Below are 15,112 nucleotides of genomic sequence, written 5' to 3' on the forward strand. Positions count from 1 at the left end.
TCTGCACAGGTGCAAACAGCGCAAACCCGCCTGTTACTTCTGGGTTCGCCGTGGTCGCAACTTCGAACGTCTGCGAGTGGAGGCGGTTGTAAGTAGAGGTTCTACTGTAGTCACAATCCATTGGGTTCAATGGCAGGTGGGATTGCCACAATTGTTTTTCCCGGAACTCCACTCCTTTTCTGCACCCTTTTAAGAAAATTGTCATGCACGTAAAGATGAATACACACAAATTGTGGGCTTATTGTATATAGTCTCTGTATACTTCACAGTAGCAACTCACTTAAAGATTACATAAATAATTTTGATAAACAGAACCAGGGAGGGATGTCTGCATAGACAAAATGTTTCCGTCGTGCCTCCTCTAGGAAATCTTAGAGTTGAGTTATGGGTTGCTTTTTTTCCTCTTGTCACATTCCCCTTTTACTATATTTCCACTCCCTCTTTAAAACCTATTTATATTACATAATCTTTACTTTGAGAGGTTGCACAGAATCTCCATTGTATTATAGAAAATTAGCCACACCTAGAGAACTATAGCATAATTTATAGCAAAAGCAATTGTATAACCCTAAGGCATGTTAGTGTTAGAAATGATATGCAATGTGTTGTTTGAGTTAGGGATATAGAAACATTAAAAACTTTTACATCTGTATACCATTTTTAATAATCTGCAGCCTTGTCACATATATTGGAGGCCATTGTGTCATGGGCGTCCACAGAAATAAATGTGGAGGCGCAAGGTCTATGACTTGTAACTACAAATTGTTGAATGGAATATTATCAATCTTCATATGACTGAACCCCACACATCATTATATGGTGCTGAAGAGAAGCAACAAGAAACCATGGTGGTGTATTGTATTGTTTGGGATTACACATTTCAAAACTAACTGCTAACAAATTGCTTTATTTGTCCATTTAACAATAACATAGTTAAGGCAAGAGAAAGACACACAGCTTCAAATTTTCCATTGAACAACAATACTGTAGGATTCTAAACCAAATTAAAAACCCCTAAGGCTGAATTTCACACCTTTTACACAGAATCTGCCTTGGCTGTAGTGAACAACAGACATAAGGTCTGAAACTAGTCAGAATTTTTTTGTTGTTGTTAATGCTTGCCTGTCCATAACATAAAGGAAAATATAATACAAAGTGGATCATCGTTCAAACAAAAACTGGAGCCTCTGAGAGTCTTGGCCAAAACAATCAATCATTTCTTTTATACATTTCTCCTTGGGATAGGTCTTCAACTTTTCTCCATGGTCACTCTACAAACACAAGCCACACGATCGATCTTCACTCATTGTCGTACATCGCCATTTCTTCACCCTGCACAGACTGCTAAAGGATCAGTCATAACTGCATGTAATAACTGGAAGGGAAAGTGCTGTATGGATGGCCAATTAAAATAGCAAGGAATGGTTTAGTATGGCTCAGTAGTTTAAAGACTCATGTTGCATATTTCACACAATGATTCATCCCCAACAGTTTCAGTTTGTAAAGATCCTGAAGGAAACTGACATGGGTTCTAAAGCATTCCCCCCCCCCCCCAAATTCTGTACACCTGCGATCATAGTCGTTTTAGCAAACTTTAAGCAGGTTAGTTCATGGTTATTGGTGAAGCTAATCATGATGGGTTATGCAGTGCAACCTAGTGACAGAAAAGTGTCCCAATATCTCAGGTAATAAGTGAATCCAGGTAGGGAATATAGATGGACCAGCGGTAGAACTCTTCTGTGGATTGGTTGGGTTGATTGGCACAGTTTTGCTGTTGTGTTGCTTCTCTAGGTGTTTTAAGTTCTATATCAACTTCATCTGCAAGTTTCTTGCACTTCTCTATTGTTGTGCTAAAGCTTCCATGTGTTCCCAGCAACGCTTGTATATATGCTTTCATTTCCATTACATCTATCTTTATAGAGCTCGGGGAACTGTCTGTATGAAAGAATAAATGAAAGAATGTTCGTTTATGATCACAAGACTGAAAATAAAAGTCTGTGTTTGTGATCCACACAGCAACTGGAATGGAGTTGTCTTGGTGTTACATGGTGTTGTGAGTTGTGGGACCATACTTGTCTAAGTTTCTGCAGATACACACTTGTATTTTGGAGTCCATCATGCTTCACACAACATTGGTTTGTTGTGTATTAGATTTTGTCTTTGGATGCTCTCACAGAAAAAAGGTTGGCTTCAATTGTGCGCGCTGTATTACACACATAACTTAACACTGTTTAGATTATTTACAGTGAGATGGACTCTATGGGATGTGCAGTGGACAAGGGTTGCCTAAGGATAACTTACCCTGCTTGAACTCCACCTTCTTTTCCTGCCCTTGTATCCTTCTCCAAGTAATTTATAGCAATCTAGTCCAAAATCAAAATAAGCAGATAAAATTGTGTTGGCTATGCCTGCTGGTCTGGGATTGAAGTGAACCCAGGGAATTCCTCATGAATAGATTCATTGTTTCCCCATTGTTAGATTTTAGACTGTAACCTCCTCAAGGCAGGGACTTCCTCTCTTGTACTCTGTAGCATGCTGTGCATAGTGATGGTGCTCTGTGAATAATTGGAGCAGAAAATTTAATCATACCAGTTCAAAAAATTATGTAAGTTAAGCACACTGATCTGCCACATGTGGACCTAGCACCTTTCTGGGAGAAGTCTTGAATCTCTAAGCCATCTTCACATTTCATAAAAGCAATTGACTGGTTTAGTTCCATTTAAGACCACGAGAGAATTAATGAGACTGATTGCCGACTGACAGCAGGAAGTTGTGCTTGTATAGAATGAAAAAATAGGAGGCAACTGCCTAAAATGTACAGCCTCTAGTCCAGGCATTCCCAAACTCAGCCCTCCATGTGTTTTGGGACTACAACTCCCATCATCCCTAGCTAACAGGACCAGTGGTCAGGGATGATGGGAATTGTAGCCCCAAAACATCTGGAGGGCCGAGTTTGGGGGCGCCTGCTCTAGACAGTGCTGAAACCCTGAGACCAAGGTACTGCAAGGTCACCAGCTGCCCATCACCAGATGAAAAATAAATATACCACCTCAACTGACACAGGCTTGAACCATCATGAAATCAGTAGAGTGCAGAACACTGTCCAGATTTCAAAGAATCTATTCCAGTGTTTAGCACAATACAGCCTAGCAGTTCTTCTGCTATAGATCCCTTGGTCCTCATTGTATGTTGCAGAAAACCCTGGGATTCCCAACAGCACCAGCAAGCATTCCTCCATCTCACTTGCAAAAGGAAATTCCCATCATGGCCCCATTGTCCCTTGCAGTGCTTAGCTGCAGGGGATCTTGGAGCGTGTACACAGGTCATGCTGGCTGATGGTGGCATCCAGCAGATCTGGCCGGTGCTCTGCATGCTCCCTGCAAAAAAACACAAGCAACACCTGATGCTTGCAAGGAAGCAGCTTTCGTCTGAATGTTGGTTTTAGTTTGAGGGAAGCTAAAATTCTCTATTTAAGTACCTAAAGTTTGTCACAGTCTCTGCTACACTGTTATGTATATTAATTTGATATGCTTACCTTCTCTCATGCATGCTTTTCATTCATATTCTTCCATATCATTTTGTAAGGCAAGTGCTTATGTGGCAATGATTTCTTCATTATTTTACCCATATGTCTACTTAATATACCCAACTTCCACATTTAAGGCATGTTAACTATTTTAACTGCAATACAATTTCTCCCCTAAGAACTTCCTCTTAATTTTCATATTTGATAATAACTTCATCCATAGGAAGTGCTGTGATTTTCTTAGGGAACACTCCCATCTATGAAATAGCCTTTTAAAAAGAGAGAGAGTTTTGTATAATCTTTTGCCTTTTTCCTAAAACCAAATACTTATCTTTCTGGGCAAGAGTGGAGAGTTGAGAGAAAAATATTTAAAAATAAAAAAGCAATTGGTGTTTGTGTGTTCAGCCTATTGCACCACGCTTCACATTTAATTATGAATTTATTTGTTGATTGCACATTCTAAGCTTCAGTTGAAAGATTAATACCAACCATGTAGGGTGAAAATTATATGAGCATTACTGTCGCTGAGTATGTATATACAGTGTTTGTTCTTGGAGAACTAATAGGAGAGGGTAGCAAACTCAGGTTTCAAACCTCTGCTTGCCATTGAATGACCTTGGGGTAAGTTGCACTTTACCAGCTTTGAATTCTTGGGTGACCTAGCTCACAAAGTTGTTATCAACATGAAATACTTCCTCTAAAGCCTAATAAATTGTAATTTAAATTAATATGATGATGATGATGATCATAATAATATATATTTTTGAATCTCTTTTTTATCATAGAAAGACACGTGTTGACAATGGCATCTGGCGATGACAATGGCAAGAAAGTGACTCCTGTGCTCAGAATAAGTCAGCTTGATGCCCTTGAACTGAACAAAGCATTGGAACAGCTGGTTTGGTCCCAGTTTACTCGCTGTTTTCAGGGATTTAAACCCGGACTGTTGGCTCGCTTTGAACCAGAGCTTAAAGCCTCCTTGTGGCTTTTTTTGTGGAGATTCACTGTCTACGCCAAGAATGCAACCGTGGGGCAAGCTATTCTGAACATTCAGTACAAGAACGACTTATCCCAGATGCAGAAATACCAGGCGTTGAGCAAGCAACAGAAATATTGGTACCTTATTTGCACTGTCGGTGGGAAATGGCTGGAAGAAAGGTGTTATGGTTTATTTAGCAATCGTCCATTGGAGTCATTCCGGAAAACAAAGTACTTTATTAACATAGTGTTTGGGCTCATCAGGTTTTGTGAATTGCTGAACTTCCTCGCTTTTCTTCAGAAGGGAAAGTTTGCTACACTCACTGAACGTATTTTACGAATCAGGTCAGTGTTCTGCCAGCCACAGAGCGTCCGTCAGATTGGATTTGAATACACAAACAGGGAACTCCTGTGGCATGGGTTTGCTGAATTTCTTATTTTTCTTTTACCACTTATTAACATGCAAAAGCTCAAACTCAAAGTCTCTTCTTGGTCACTACCTATTTCAGGGGGTACCAGAAATGAAAATAATTCAGCAACATGTTGCAAGGAATGTTCTCTGTGTGGAGAATGGCCCACTCTGCCTCACACCATTGGCTGTTCACATGTTTTTTGTTACTATTGTATTAAAAGCAACTACTTATTTGATTTGTATTTTACTTGTCCTAAATGTGGCACAGAGGTGCAAGATCTGCAGCCATTAAAGTATAAGTTAGAAATGAAAGAGGTAGATCCACATTAAGCTTGTTTAGGCTTTCCTCAAATCCACAATTATGTATAACTTGTGCATTCTATGGGACTATTCTATCCTGATAGTTAAATTTAGCCTACAGTAATTTTAACCTTTCTGTAATACTGGAATTCTCTTATTCTGTGCTACTTTGTAGGTTTTGTTACTTAATTGTAAAACAACAGCTATAAAAAGATTGTGGTTTTCAAAGAATTGCAATCTCAGTAGAACTGTAAATAAAGAACAAAATAGTGATTAAACTCTGTCCATTTTATTTATATCATAAGTCAGTGTATTCAAAGAAAACCTTTTTTTAAGGTAACTGAATCAGTCAGTAGAGCATCAGCCTCTTAATCTCAGGGTCGTGGGTTGAAGCCTCACATTGGGCAAAAGATTCCTGCATTGGGGGGGGGGTTGGACTAGATGACCCTCGTGGTCCCTCCAGCTCTGCAATTCTATGATACATAAATTAAGATTACCAGACGTCCTTGTTTCCCGGGGACAGATCCTGGATTTACAAATCAGTCCCCACACAAAATCCATTGAAGTTGAAAAGTGTCCCCGGATTCATTAGAAAAAACCTGGTAACCTTAACATAAGTGCAGCCACTTGTAATAGGTTACATGTAATATAACCACATGGCTGCCAAGAAAAGGAGAGAAGAGATGGCATCATTAAAAGCTGCCACAAACTGTGTGGGAAGCTATTTCACACTAGTTTCTCAAGTAGCGCTGGACCCATTCAGTTTTATATACAGTTCAACCACACTGGGTTGTATTCTGTGGATGGTATGGGAGTAGACTAATAAAAGTAATAATAATAAAAAGACCTAACAGTTTTATTAATTTCAGTGAGTCTACTCTGAGTATGATTTAGTTGCATAGAGACAACTGCACCTGCCAATTATTATTATTTTATTTATATACCACTCTATACCTGGGGATCTCAGGTCGGTTCACAGAATAAAATCATGCCTGCAAGCACTCCAATTGTAGAACAGCCTTTACCAAAGGTGTCATGGGCTTTGAAGACACTCGAACTCAGGACGCAAGGGAGAAACATGCTGAGAGGAAGGCATGCTTGGCAAATCCACACCATGACCAACTCCCACCCAGAAACCAATGTCCCCACTGTGGAAGCACGTGTGGATCCAGAATTGGCCTCCACAGTCACTTACGGACTCATTGTTAAAACAGTGTTTATGGAAGAGTGATAGCAGAAGAAGAAGAAGAGACCACAAAATACCTAATAAAAATTAAAAAAACAACAACCCAATAACCCCCCCAAAAAAATTTTTTTTAAAGGGCATAAGATGTAAATCGAATCAACCAAATTAGGCTTGACTTGCAAATACTTGAGGGCCAATCCACAAACCTTATTGTGGTTGCATCCCCCAGTGCTGTTATGCCTCCAATAGGTTCAGAGGCTTTACTGAACTTTCCGAGAGCTCCTTGGAACATCCAAACTGTGGTTTGCCTTCCAATTGTCACATCTGGGCTTGATGAGGCAGGTGACCCTCACCTGTTCCCAGCCTCCTCCAGCTGAGCAATCACTCAGCTCCTCCAGCTAACAAGCACCACCTGGCCAGCTAGTGAGTTGGGCTGTGGGCCCTCACCTGCTTCAGCCTCCTAGAACATTCCTCCCACTGCCCCTTAGGCCTCAGCCTGCTGTATTTGGGGAGACAGAGCTCCCTCTGACTCTGGTCGTGGGCCCTGCTGCTCTGGTTCCTGCACACTGACCAGGCCATTCTTCATCACCCAGTGAGTATATTCTATGCCAACATCTCCTCCATCCCCAGCTTGCTGTGTCCCAGTAACAGCAACACCCCACACCAGATTCCTCTTCCTCCTTTCTGTTCATGACATGGGCCGTAGCTCAGTGATGGAGCATCTGGTATTGTCCCATCTCCAAAAAGGGCTGGGAGTGTCAGAGCTGATGCCAGTCAGTGATGCTAGATATGCCCTGAGCTAGATGCGCCAATGTCTTGGCTCCGTAGAAGGCAGCTCCCTGCGTTCCTTTGTACCAGGCCAATCCCGCAAAGTGACACTTGCCATATTTCTGAAGAGAGTGGCTAACTGCCGGCCACTCGGTTGATACTTGTGCACTGGAGCAGAAAGGCTAGGAAGTGGATATATTGCTCCTGGCTCTTTTCCCTCGCTGTTATCGCCGATGTGGTTTTCTGTGTGGGGGTGGGAGAACCATGTAAAAGCATAATTCCAAAGTGCAAGAAGAAAAAGGATTATTAGAAAGATAACTATCGCCTCAGAACTCTGCACTTGTACACACGCCTCGCAACTGAAGCCAAGCTAATTTCCCCCAAAGCAATTGCCAAATGAGGGCTAGAGTTACAGTTTGCATGCTGACAGGAATCCATGGGGGGTTGATATTAAGCACACCGAGGGTAATTAAGTTGTTGTAATCATTAGTTTAGCAGTCAGTTTGGCACAGGGCTACGGTCTCCCCACCTTAGCCACAAGCAAGAATATCAGCTAATTTCCGCTCCTATTTAAAACTTGTTCCGTTGTCTTCAGAGGGAATGCAGTTGTTTTAACTCTTAAAAGAGTTTCGATACTGTTAGGCAATTTCTTAGCTACGAGGAGGAAATATTTGTAGATTTCAGCTAACACGGCCAGCCTGTAGCCATGCCTATTCTACAGCCAATCCCCATTGACTTCAGTGGAGGTTTTGGGTAAGAGCATCTCCTATGCACCAATGTATGCGGTTCCGGACTTTGAAGAAGTCTGTGTGAACTTTGGGAAATACGATGGGGGAGGAGTCTGTCTCCAATCTGTATTCCTGGGACTGCAGGAAGCTTTTGGACCTTTGATTTGTTTCTTTGAAGACTCGCTGAGAAATGTAATTTTATCCTTGATAAATGCTTTCGCTTCCCCCTCCCACCATCTCCTTTTCCAGGAGGAGAAAAAAGAAAACATTCTGGAACTCAAAATAGGAATGCAGATGTGTTTTCTGCTTTGAACTGGAACTGCTACGCCTGCCCCCTTTCATGCCATTCCCCCCCCCTTCCGCCCCCTTAACTGGATGGATGAAAAATTTTAATGTCATTATAAGAGTAATGGGTCTGTTTGGGTGTTTGGTAGCAGATAGTATTCTACTTGTGATTGTCTTTGCAGTAATTCATTGCTTTGAATTTGGAATTCTATTATTTTACATCTCTGGCGGTTTAAAGTGGTTTTTTTTTCTTTTTTCTTTTTTTTTAATAAACACCAAACTTCACCTCATAAAAATTCATTACATAAGGGCATAAACAAGTATTTTTCCTTCCAGTCATTGGCAGTAAGTGATTCATCAGTTTTCCACAGAAAACCAATTTCATTGCAGATGTTCTGTAATTTCCACTCTTCTTGAGTTGTAGAATCATATCAACCAATCCCAATGTAGGCTATATAGAGTGTTTGAAGGAATGTGTGTGTGTGTGTGTGTGTGTGTGTGTGTGTGTGTGTGTGTGTACGCTTAATCTTTTTAATAGGATTGACTATCATTTGCTGTCTCATCAGTTTTTCAAAATAACCATAAAGTAATCAGTCTGCCATTCTTTCCTTTGGGATACAGGCTATCATTTTCCTCTGTGCTCTGCCCTGTTGAAAGAGTGCAGTTAATAACTAGCAGAAAAGCAAAGGAATTGGGGTCCACACACTGTGCTTAAAAATCCTTCTGAATGAATCTCTCCTCCACCTTTTTTCCTCGACAGAAGGGGCAGGGGGCAACGTTCTTGGCACCCTTCCCTGCCCCCTGCACTGGGCAGGTCGAGGCTCGCTTGCCGCGTGGGTTTCCTCAGCAGTCTCGCTACTGCCACGGGGTGGGTAGGAGGGAGAAAGGTGCCGCGTAGCTTTGTACGCTGCCGCCGCTGCCTCCTCTCCCAGGCAGGAAGCGAGAGAGCACATCTGGCCATAGGAAGAGCCACCGCCACCACCCAGCATGCCTTCGCAGCTGTTCCCAGTTGGTCCCGGACTCCCACTGCTGGGCGCCCCTGTTGGGCGGGCGCCGTGGCGCAGGGCGCCACTAACCCTAATGGGTAAGACGGCCCTGTTTCCACATGATTTGGACAACACCTTTTGCCAGCCCAAGTCAGCCTGGTGACAAAGGTTCTGTGTCCACATCTGACTCCCGCCCCAGAAAGTGACTTAATTGTGCAGTAGGCAAAACACAACCCGTTGATATTAATCTGGATGCTTTTATACCACAGCCTAAAGGACTTGTGCCAAGATTTGCACATGCAACCCTTTTTCTAGAGAGTGAAACTGTACAGGGATAGTGTCGTGAGTGTCTTGGGTAGTAGGCAGCAAAGTCATCCCATTAGTGGAAGGACCTTCACCTACGCAACAGAACTTCCTCTCTTACACCCAGGGACCTGCCCCCATGCCCTCCACAAGTCTGCTCCAGAGGATGGGGGGAATCCCAGAACAGGTTTTGAGGGGTGCAGGAAGAGGCATGCAGGAAGAGGAGAGGGAGTTGAAGTTTCATTGTGTGGGTGGAAGTCCTTATGGTCAGTTGGTAAAGCATGAGACTCTTAAATTCAAGCCCCACGTTGGGCAAAAGATTCTGCATTGCAGGAGGTTGGACTAGATGACTCTTGTGGTCCTTTCCAACTAAAATTTCCAATGTTCTTTCCAATTACTCTTGTGGTCCTTTCCAATTAAAATTCTATGATTCTATGACTTAGTTGGATGCAACCCATTGATTTTCGTGTATACCAGTTCTTACAGCCATTCCCCATTGTTGCCAAACTAGGAATCTTCTATGTATGATGAAGGGCTGGACCAAATACATACTTCCCTGCATGAAATAGATACAGTCGTACCTTGGAAGTCAAGCGGGATCCATTCCAGAAGTCTGTTCGACTTCCAAAACGTTCGGAAACCAAAGTGTGGATTCTGATTGGTTGCGGGAAGCTCCTGCAGCCAATTGGAAGCCCTGTCAGGAGTTCGGCTTCCAAAAAATAGTTCACAAACCGGTACAGTTGCTTCCAGGTTTTCGGTGTTCGGGAGCCAAAACGTTCAGGAACCAAGCTGTTTGAAAACAAAGGTGCAACTGTACTGCATTGATCCCTGTCCCACCACAGAGAAGATTCCTTGTTGACCTTCATCTTGACAGGTTTGACATACTGGTGCAAGGTGCAGGTGATATTCAGGGAAATGAAACTGAAAGATAGGTTGAGGTGGTGGTGTTCTTATCCCTAGAAAATTAGCGACTGAGTTTGCAAGGAGGTGAGTGAGGGCGTGGTCCTTGAAGGCTCAGTTCTTAGTATCCATTGCACTTCCTTTGTGTGTTGAGAGTAAATTTATTCTTCCACAGTCCGCACAGCTGGATCACAGCCATTTCTGCTGAACATACCCTTATGAGAAGAGCCTAGATTTAATTTGCACTTTAAAACATTAATTTTTACTTGCAGATGTTAATGGAAATTCATTAGCCTAAATGTGACTTTATTGAATGCCTTGAGGACTAGACCAACTGAGATTGAATGTGCAAATTTGGTGCAGGACAATTAGGATTCTAAACAGCAGCCAGTCAAGAAGGGATTAAGGAAGATGGGGTGCGAGGCAGCAGATATGGTGTCGAATGACATATCATATAAAGTACTTTATTTATTTGCTTGCTTGCTTACGCCATGCTCCTCATCCAGGAAATTTCAAAAATCAATTTTTATAAAACACACACCACACAGAGAGATCAAGAAAAAGAAAGAACACACTGAAAGCCGACACATTTTTACCAGTGTGAACATTTGGCAAACTGCTAAAATAAAAGTTGCACGCAGCTTTATTCCAGACAAAGAGCATGGAACCCAATAACCCAGATGTCACAGGGACTACACCTACAAAGGAACTCTCTGTACATCCACATAACAGGAGTTAACACCCCAAACATTTAGGTCAGGGGGACTAGAAAACTGCTCCGTCAGATTGCCAGCAATGAGATGATGTCATGTACATAGGTCACATACAACCCTAAAACACCCCCCCCCCAAAAAAAAATCATATTAATTTTACATCAAGTGATACAAAGTTCATATTAGAAGTCAAGACATCTGGGGAAAGGGGCAGAACTTCTGGTGAAAAGGAAGCAGGGCACCTGTCACTTTTTATGACATAGAGGTAGTATAATATTCTTCTAATTAATCAGATTAATAATACTAATAATACAGAGCAGCGTATTCCCTCCCCTAAAAAAAAATCTAGTGGTTGTGTGTGTTTCCATTTTAGCTGGAAATAAGTTCTCTTTTCCTCGCCCATAATACTTCTCCATATCTGTTACTGTGGTTGTCGTCCAAGACCCTCCCTCCCCTATGTTTTGATTTTTATTACTCCCTTTCAGTCTTTTCTGTTGGCTTCGTGCATTTTGCATCATGGAAAAAGGATAAATAAGGAGGGACACAACAGAGACTGATAAAATTATGAATCTGAAACAGAGAGATCTCATATAATGCTAGAAGTCTGGCTGACCCATTGAAATGTATTGGTGGTAGGTTCAGAACTGACAAAAGGGAGGTACATGGCGTGTCAGTATTTCAATAAATCTATAAGTAACATCTTTATGTAACTCCATGCCACAAGGTTTAAAGATGGCAATGAGCTGTAAAAAAGGATTAGACAAATTTATGAAAGATTATAAAGCTATCACTAGCCATTAGCCATCTGAAGAGGAGCTTCCACGTTCAGAAGCAGACTATCTTTGAATACCAATTGCTTGCAGAAAAACAACTGCCTTCATGTTGCCACATCATGCTTTGCTTCTGGACTTCTCACTTATTTTAAGGATGGATTTTTAGTTTTACCTTTATTAACAGGCATTTCATGTGATCTCATCCAGAATTAAAACGGGCTGTTATGCTCCGATTGTTATTCGTTATTACTGTTGTTCATTCTGACAGTTTTCACTATCAACTCTGTTTCATATTATTCTCGTTGTTGGATGACAATTGCATAAACTTTTTTTTAAAAAATGACTGCTACTGCATAAGAGGAATCGAGGCTTAAACGTTGGCAAGATGACCCCCCTTATCCAGCCTGGTTGAGATTGGTGGGAGTGGATTGTCCTTCAACATACCATTGCTCACATTTTACAGCAAGGAACTGCCTGTTGAAGTCTTTGCAATGTGCTTTGGTTGTATGCAAATGTCTGCAAACATGTGGAATGGAAGCTATTCTGATGGTAGAGTATCAGCTGGCACTTTTCCATTCCTGCCCCCCCCCCCGCCCCATATACACTTGAACTGGTGACCTAGAAGTGCAAGGATAACCCCTAAGTAATTTTAAGGCTTGCTTTGAATCAGAGTTTGGAACATCTTACTAATTACCCTTATCTAAATGCATTTATCTACTTTCCCTAACATCTCTTCAGATTCATTGCAGTGCTGAATAATTACCTGATGGCCTTGCTCTGCCATTTTTTATGTCAGGCAAAAACTCTGCCTTTAGTCTCTGCAGGCGTGCAAGTGGCAATCGAGCTCTATTTGTTCAGGCCAGCAGTTGAGTGAACTACTGGAGGCACAAGAAAGCTTTAGCTTGACATCCCTCAGATTCCTACTTGAGGGGAGAGGGAACTTTAGAAGAATCACCAGACATTTCACGTGATCTCACTCTGCCCATCTTTTTCTAGTTATGTTGCACTTGCACACCTTCAAATATCCCACAAAGCCTCCTACCCACACGGGAATCCAGCCTAGCCATCTTTCTGAAGCTCCCCTCTCTTTCTCTTCCTCTACTCCCGTTCCAGCTTTGACCTGAATGTGACCCGAGCATCCTTAGCACAACTTAAGCTGTGTACAGGCAACAGCTTTGCAGATGTTTGAAGGAGGCTGTAATTGCCCACAGACAAGGCTGCCAACCCAATCCTTATAAAGCAGTATTCTGTGCACATTCAGGCTCACCTCTGTGGTGCACAACTTCTGGCCACATCATAGCCCGCTCTGACTCCCTTCGCACAACAGATCCACATGCACCTTCTGTCTGCAGCCTCCCCTAAAGTTACACATGCCCCTTTTTTGAAAAATCCCACCAATGTCTTTGATCAAACTGACTTCATATATTTTGAAGACTTGCAGAAGGTTGAAACCCATCTGTAGAATTTAAGGGGCTCTCCCAGAGTTGTTTTTCTACACACACATACAAATCCACCCACCCCTCCCATCTACATTAATAAATAGAGATTTCTGGGGCATTTCACACTGAGACACTCTCTCTCTCTCTCTCTCTCTCTCTCTCTCTCTTTCTTTCTCTCTTTTTCCCACCAGTGACTCTTTCCCTGTGTATTTTGCCCTTCCAAGATAGCAACTCAAGTATTGCTTATGTGATCACTTGTACTTGGATTGGTCAGTCAAGAGTCCCTGTTCTATGCTGGAGTCTCTTGTTCTTTCTCAGCTTGCTTCAACCTCTCATCCACCCTTTAAGCACACAAACAAATCAGAAACTGAAACAAGTTCCCAGATCTTTAATCTTGGGTGACTAAACTGCGGAACATAATTCTGCAGTGTAACCTCTAGTGTAGAAACTGGTATCGGCATCTCGCCCATTCTAGACGTGTGGAGGAAACCTGACATTCCTGCCAGCCCCAACTTGTGAGGTATTCAGAAAAGCATTGTGCTTTCTCAAAGCTATTTTTGGAGGAAGGACATAAATCCACAGTCTGTAGGAACCTTCACGATCCCGTTGACATTTAGCCTTGAATTTGTACCTTGGTTTGATAAGCAAATAACATGTCAGCTTTCTGGCTCACTCACCAACCATACTTCCAACAAATATTTGAAATTGCAAAGGTAATGGGACAGAAATAATTAATCATGATGTTAATTCAAGGCAAACGCTCCTCAGATGCTGAGGAATCTCAGGACAGCTTGCCCTTAAGACCAAGGAGAGTTAGAAACATTAGCCACAGCCCAAACGACCACTGCTCAGGGAGCTGTAGTAATCCAGCAAAATCTAGAAGGCCACCAGATCCAGACCCTGCCCTAGAGAATGAATGATTTAATATCACCCAAAGAGGAACTGCACCACCAAAAAGGAGGGTGTGTATTTGCATAAGTGTGCTCCTTGATATGTATAGATTCACAGTTAGAAATAATGACAACTCACCACAGCAGGGAAGAGACTGTGAGCAGGTTGGTTCACATGTTGTCCAGGTGCGAACTTTTCCTGTCTTGTGGTTCTTAGCCTTTGAGCTGGGCTTGGACTGGGCAGCACTTCTAATAGATGAGTCCTTCAAGCCCTCTTCATATAGAGGGCTGTCCTCTCTAAAATAGGACACATGGCCACCCAAAGAGCAACACTGACAAAGACCCTAATCTGCAATTTCAGTGACAGAAATAACAGTACTGCTCACTTTGATCTCCAAACTGTTTCCTTCTTCAAGAAAAAATTGAAGCAATTTTAAATAAATAGCTCTCATAGTTCTAAGAAGCCTGTGAAACGTTCCTTTAAAATACTGTCCTCTGTTCTTCACGTTACATATACAAATTACTGCCTGCAACTTTTAGAGGAATGCTGTTTTCATAAACTATTTAAGCTGTCATTTCCCATTAGGAAATTATCGGCCAGCCAGAAGTTCTTGCATACACAGTTAAATACTGTATTCTCTTCTTACCATTTTCTCCAATAGCAGAGTAAATAGAAATTATTTACTCTGCAATGCTGAACAGATGTATCAGGAAGGAAACCTTACTGAATTCAGAGAGACATGCACACACACAACTCTAGTTTAATCAAAGTCATTTGACTGGAGTCTCAATACAGGTATGTGATGATGCCATCACTGAAACCAGAGGAGCTGCACAAATCTTGTTACGGGGGTGGAAATCAGTCTGAATTAGCTCCATGGGTCCCTTCCATGCCTGTGATTCTATGTTGTGAAGTTAGAACCTG

General features: G+C 42.0%; 1 protein-coding gene and 1 long non-coding RNA gene across 5 annotated transcripts in view; one reads left to right on the forward strand and one right to left on the reverse strand.

Annotated features, from left to right (window-relative positions):
- The window catches only part of PEX2 (peroxisomal biogenesis factor 2), a 19,954-nt gene extending 14,460 nt beyond the window's left edge, over positions 1-5,494 (forward strand). For 3 of the 4 annotated variants that reach the window (XM_081919720.1, XM_081919721.1, XM_081919722.1), the window contains exon 2: positions 4,312-5,494. In XM_081919720.1, coding sequence (XP_081775846.1) covers positions 4,329-5,246 — 918 coding nt within the window. In that variant the 5' untranslated portion in view covers positions 4,312-4,328 and the 3' untranslated portion in view covers positions 5,247-5,494. The remainder of the gene's footprint in view (positions 1-4,311) is intronic. The other variant, XM_081919719.1, reaches the window with a different exon arrangement.
- LOC309374740 lies at positions 3,103-15,112 on the reverse strand. Its single transcript, XR_014170701.1, has 3 exons — positions 14,835-15,112; positions 14,327-14,482; positions 3,103-3,377 (listed from the first exon to the last, which is right to left on the reverse strand). It is a non-coding gene; the product is annotated as an uncharacterized lncRNA (long non-coding RNA).

The sequence above is a fragment of the Podarcis melisellensis genome (genome assembly GCF_964234715.1).
Source record: "Podarcis melisellensis genome assembly, chromosome: 7".
NCBI lineage: Eukaryota > Metazoa > Chordata > Lepidosauria > Squamata > Lacertidae > Podarcis > Podarcis melisellensis.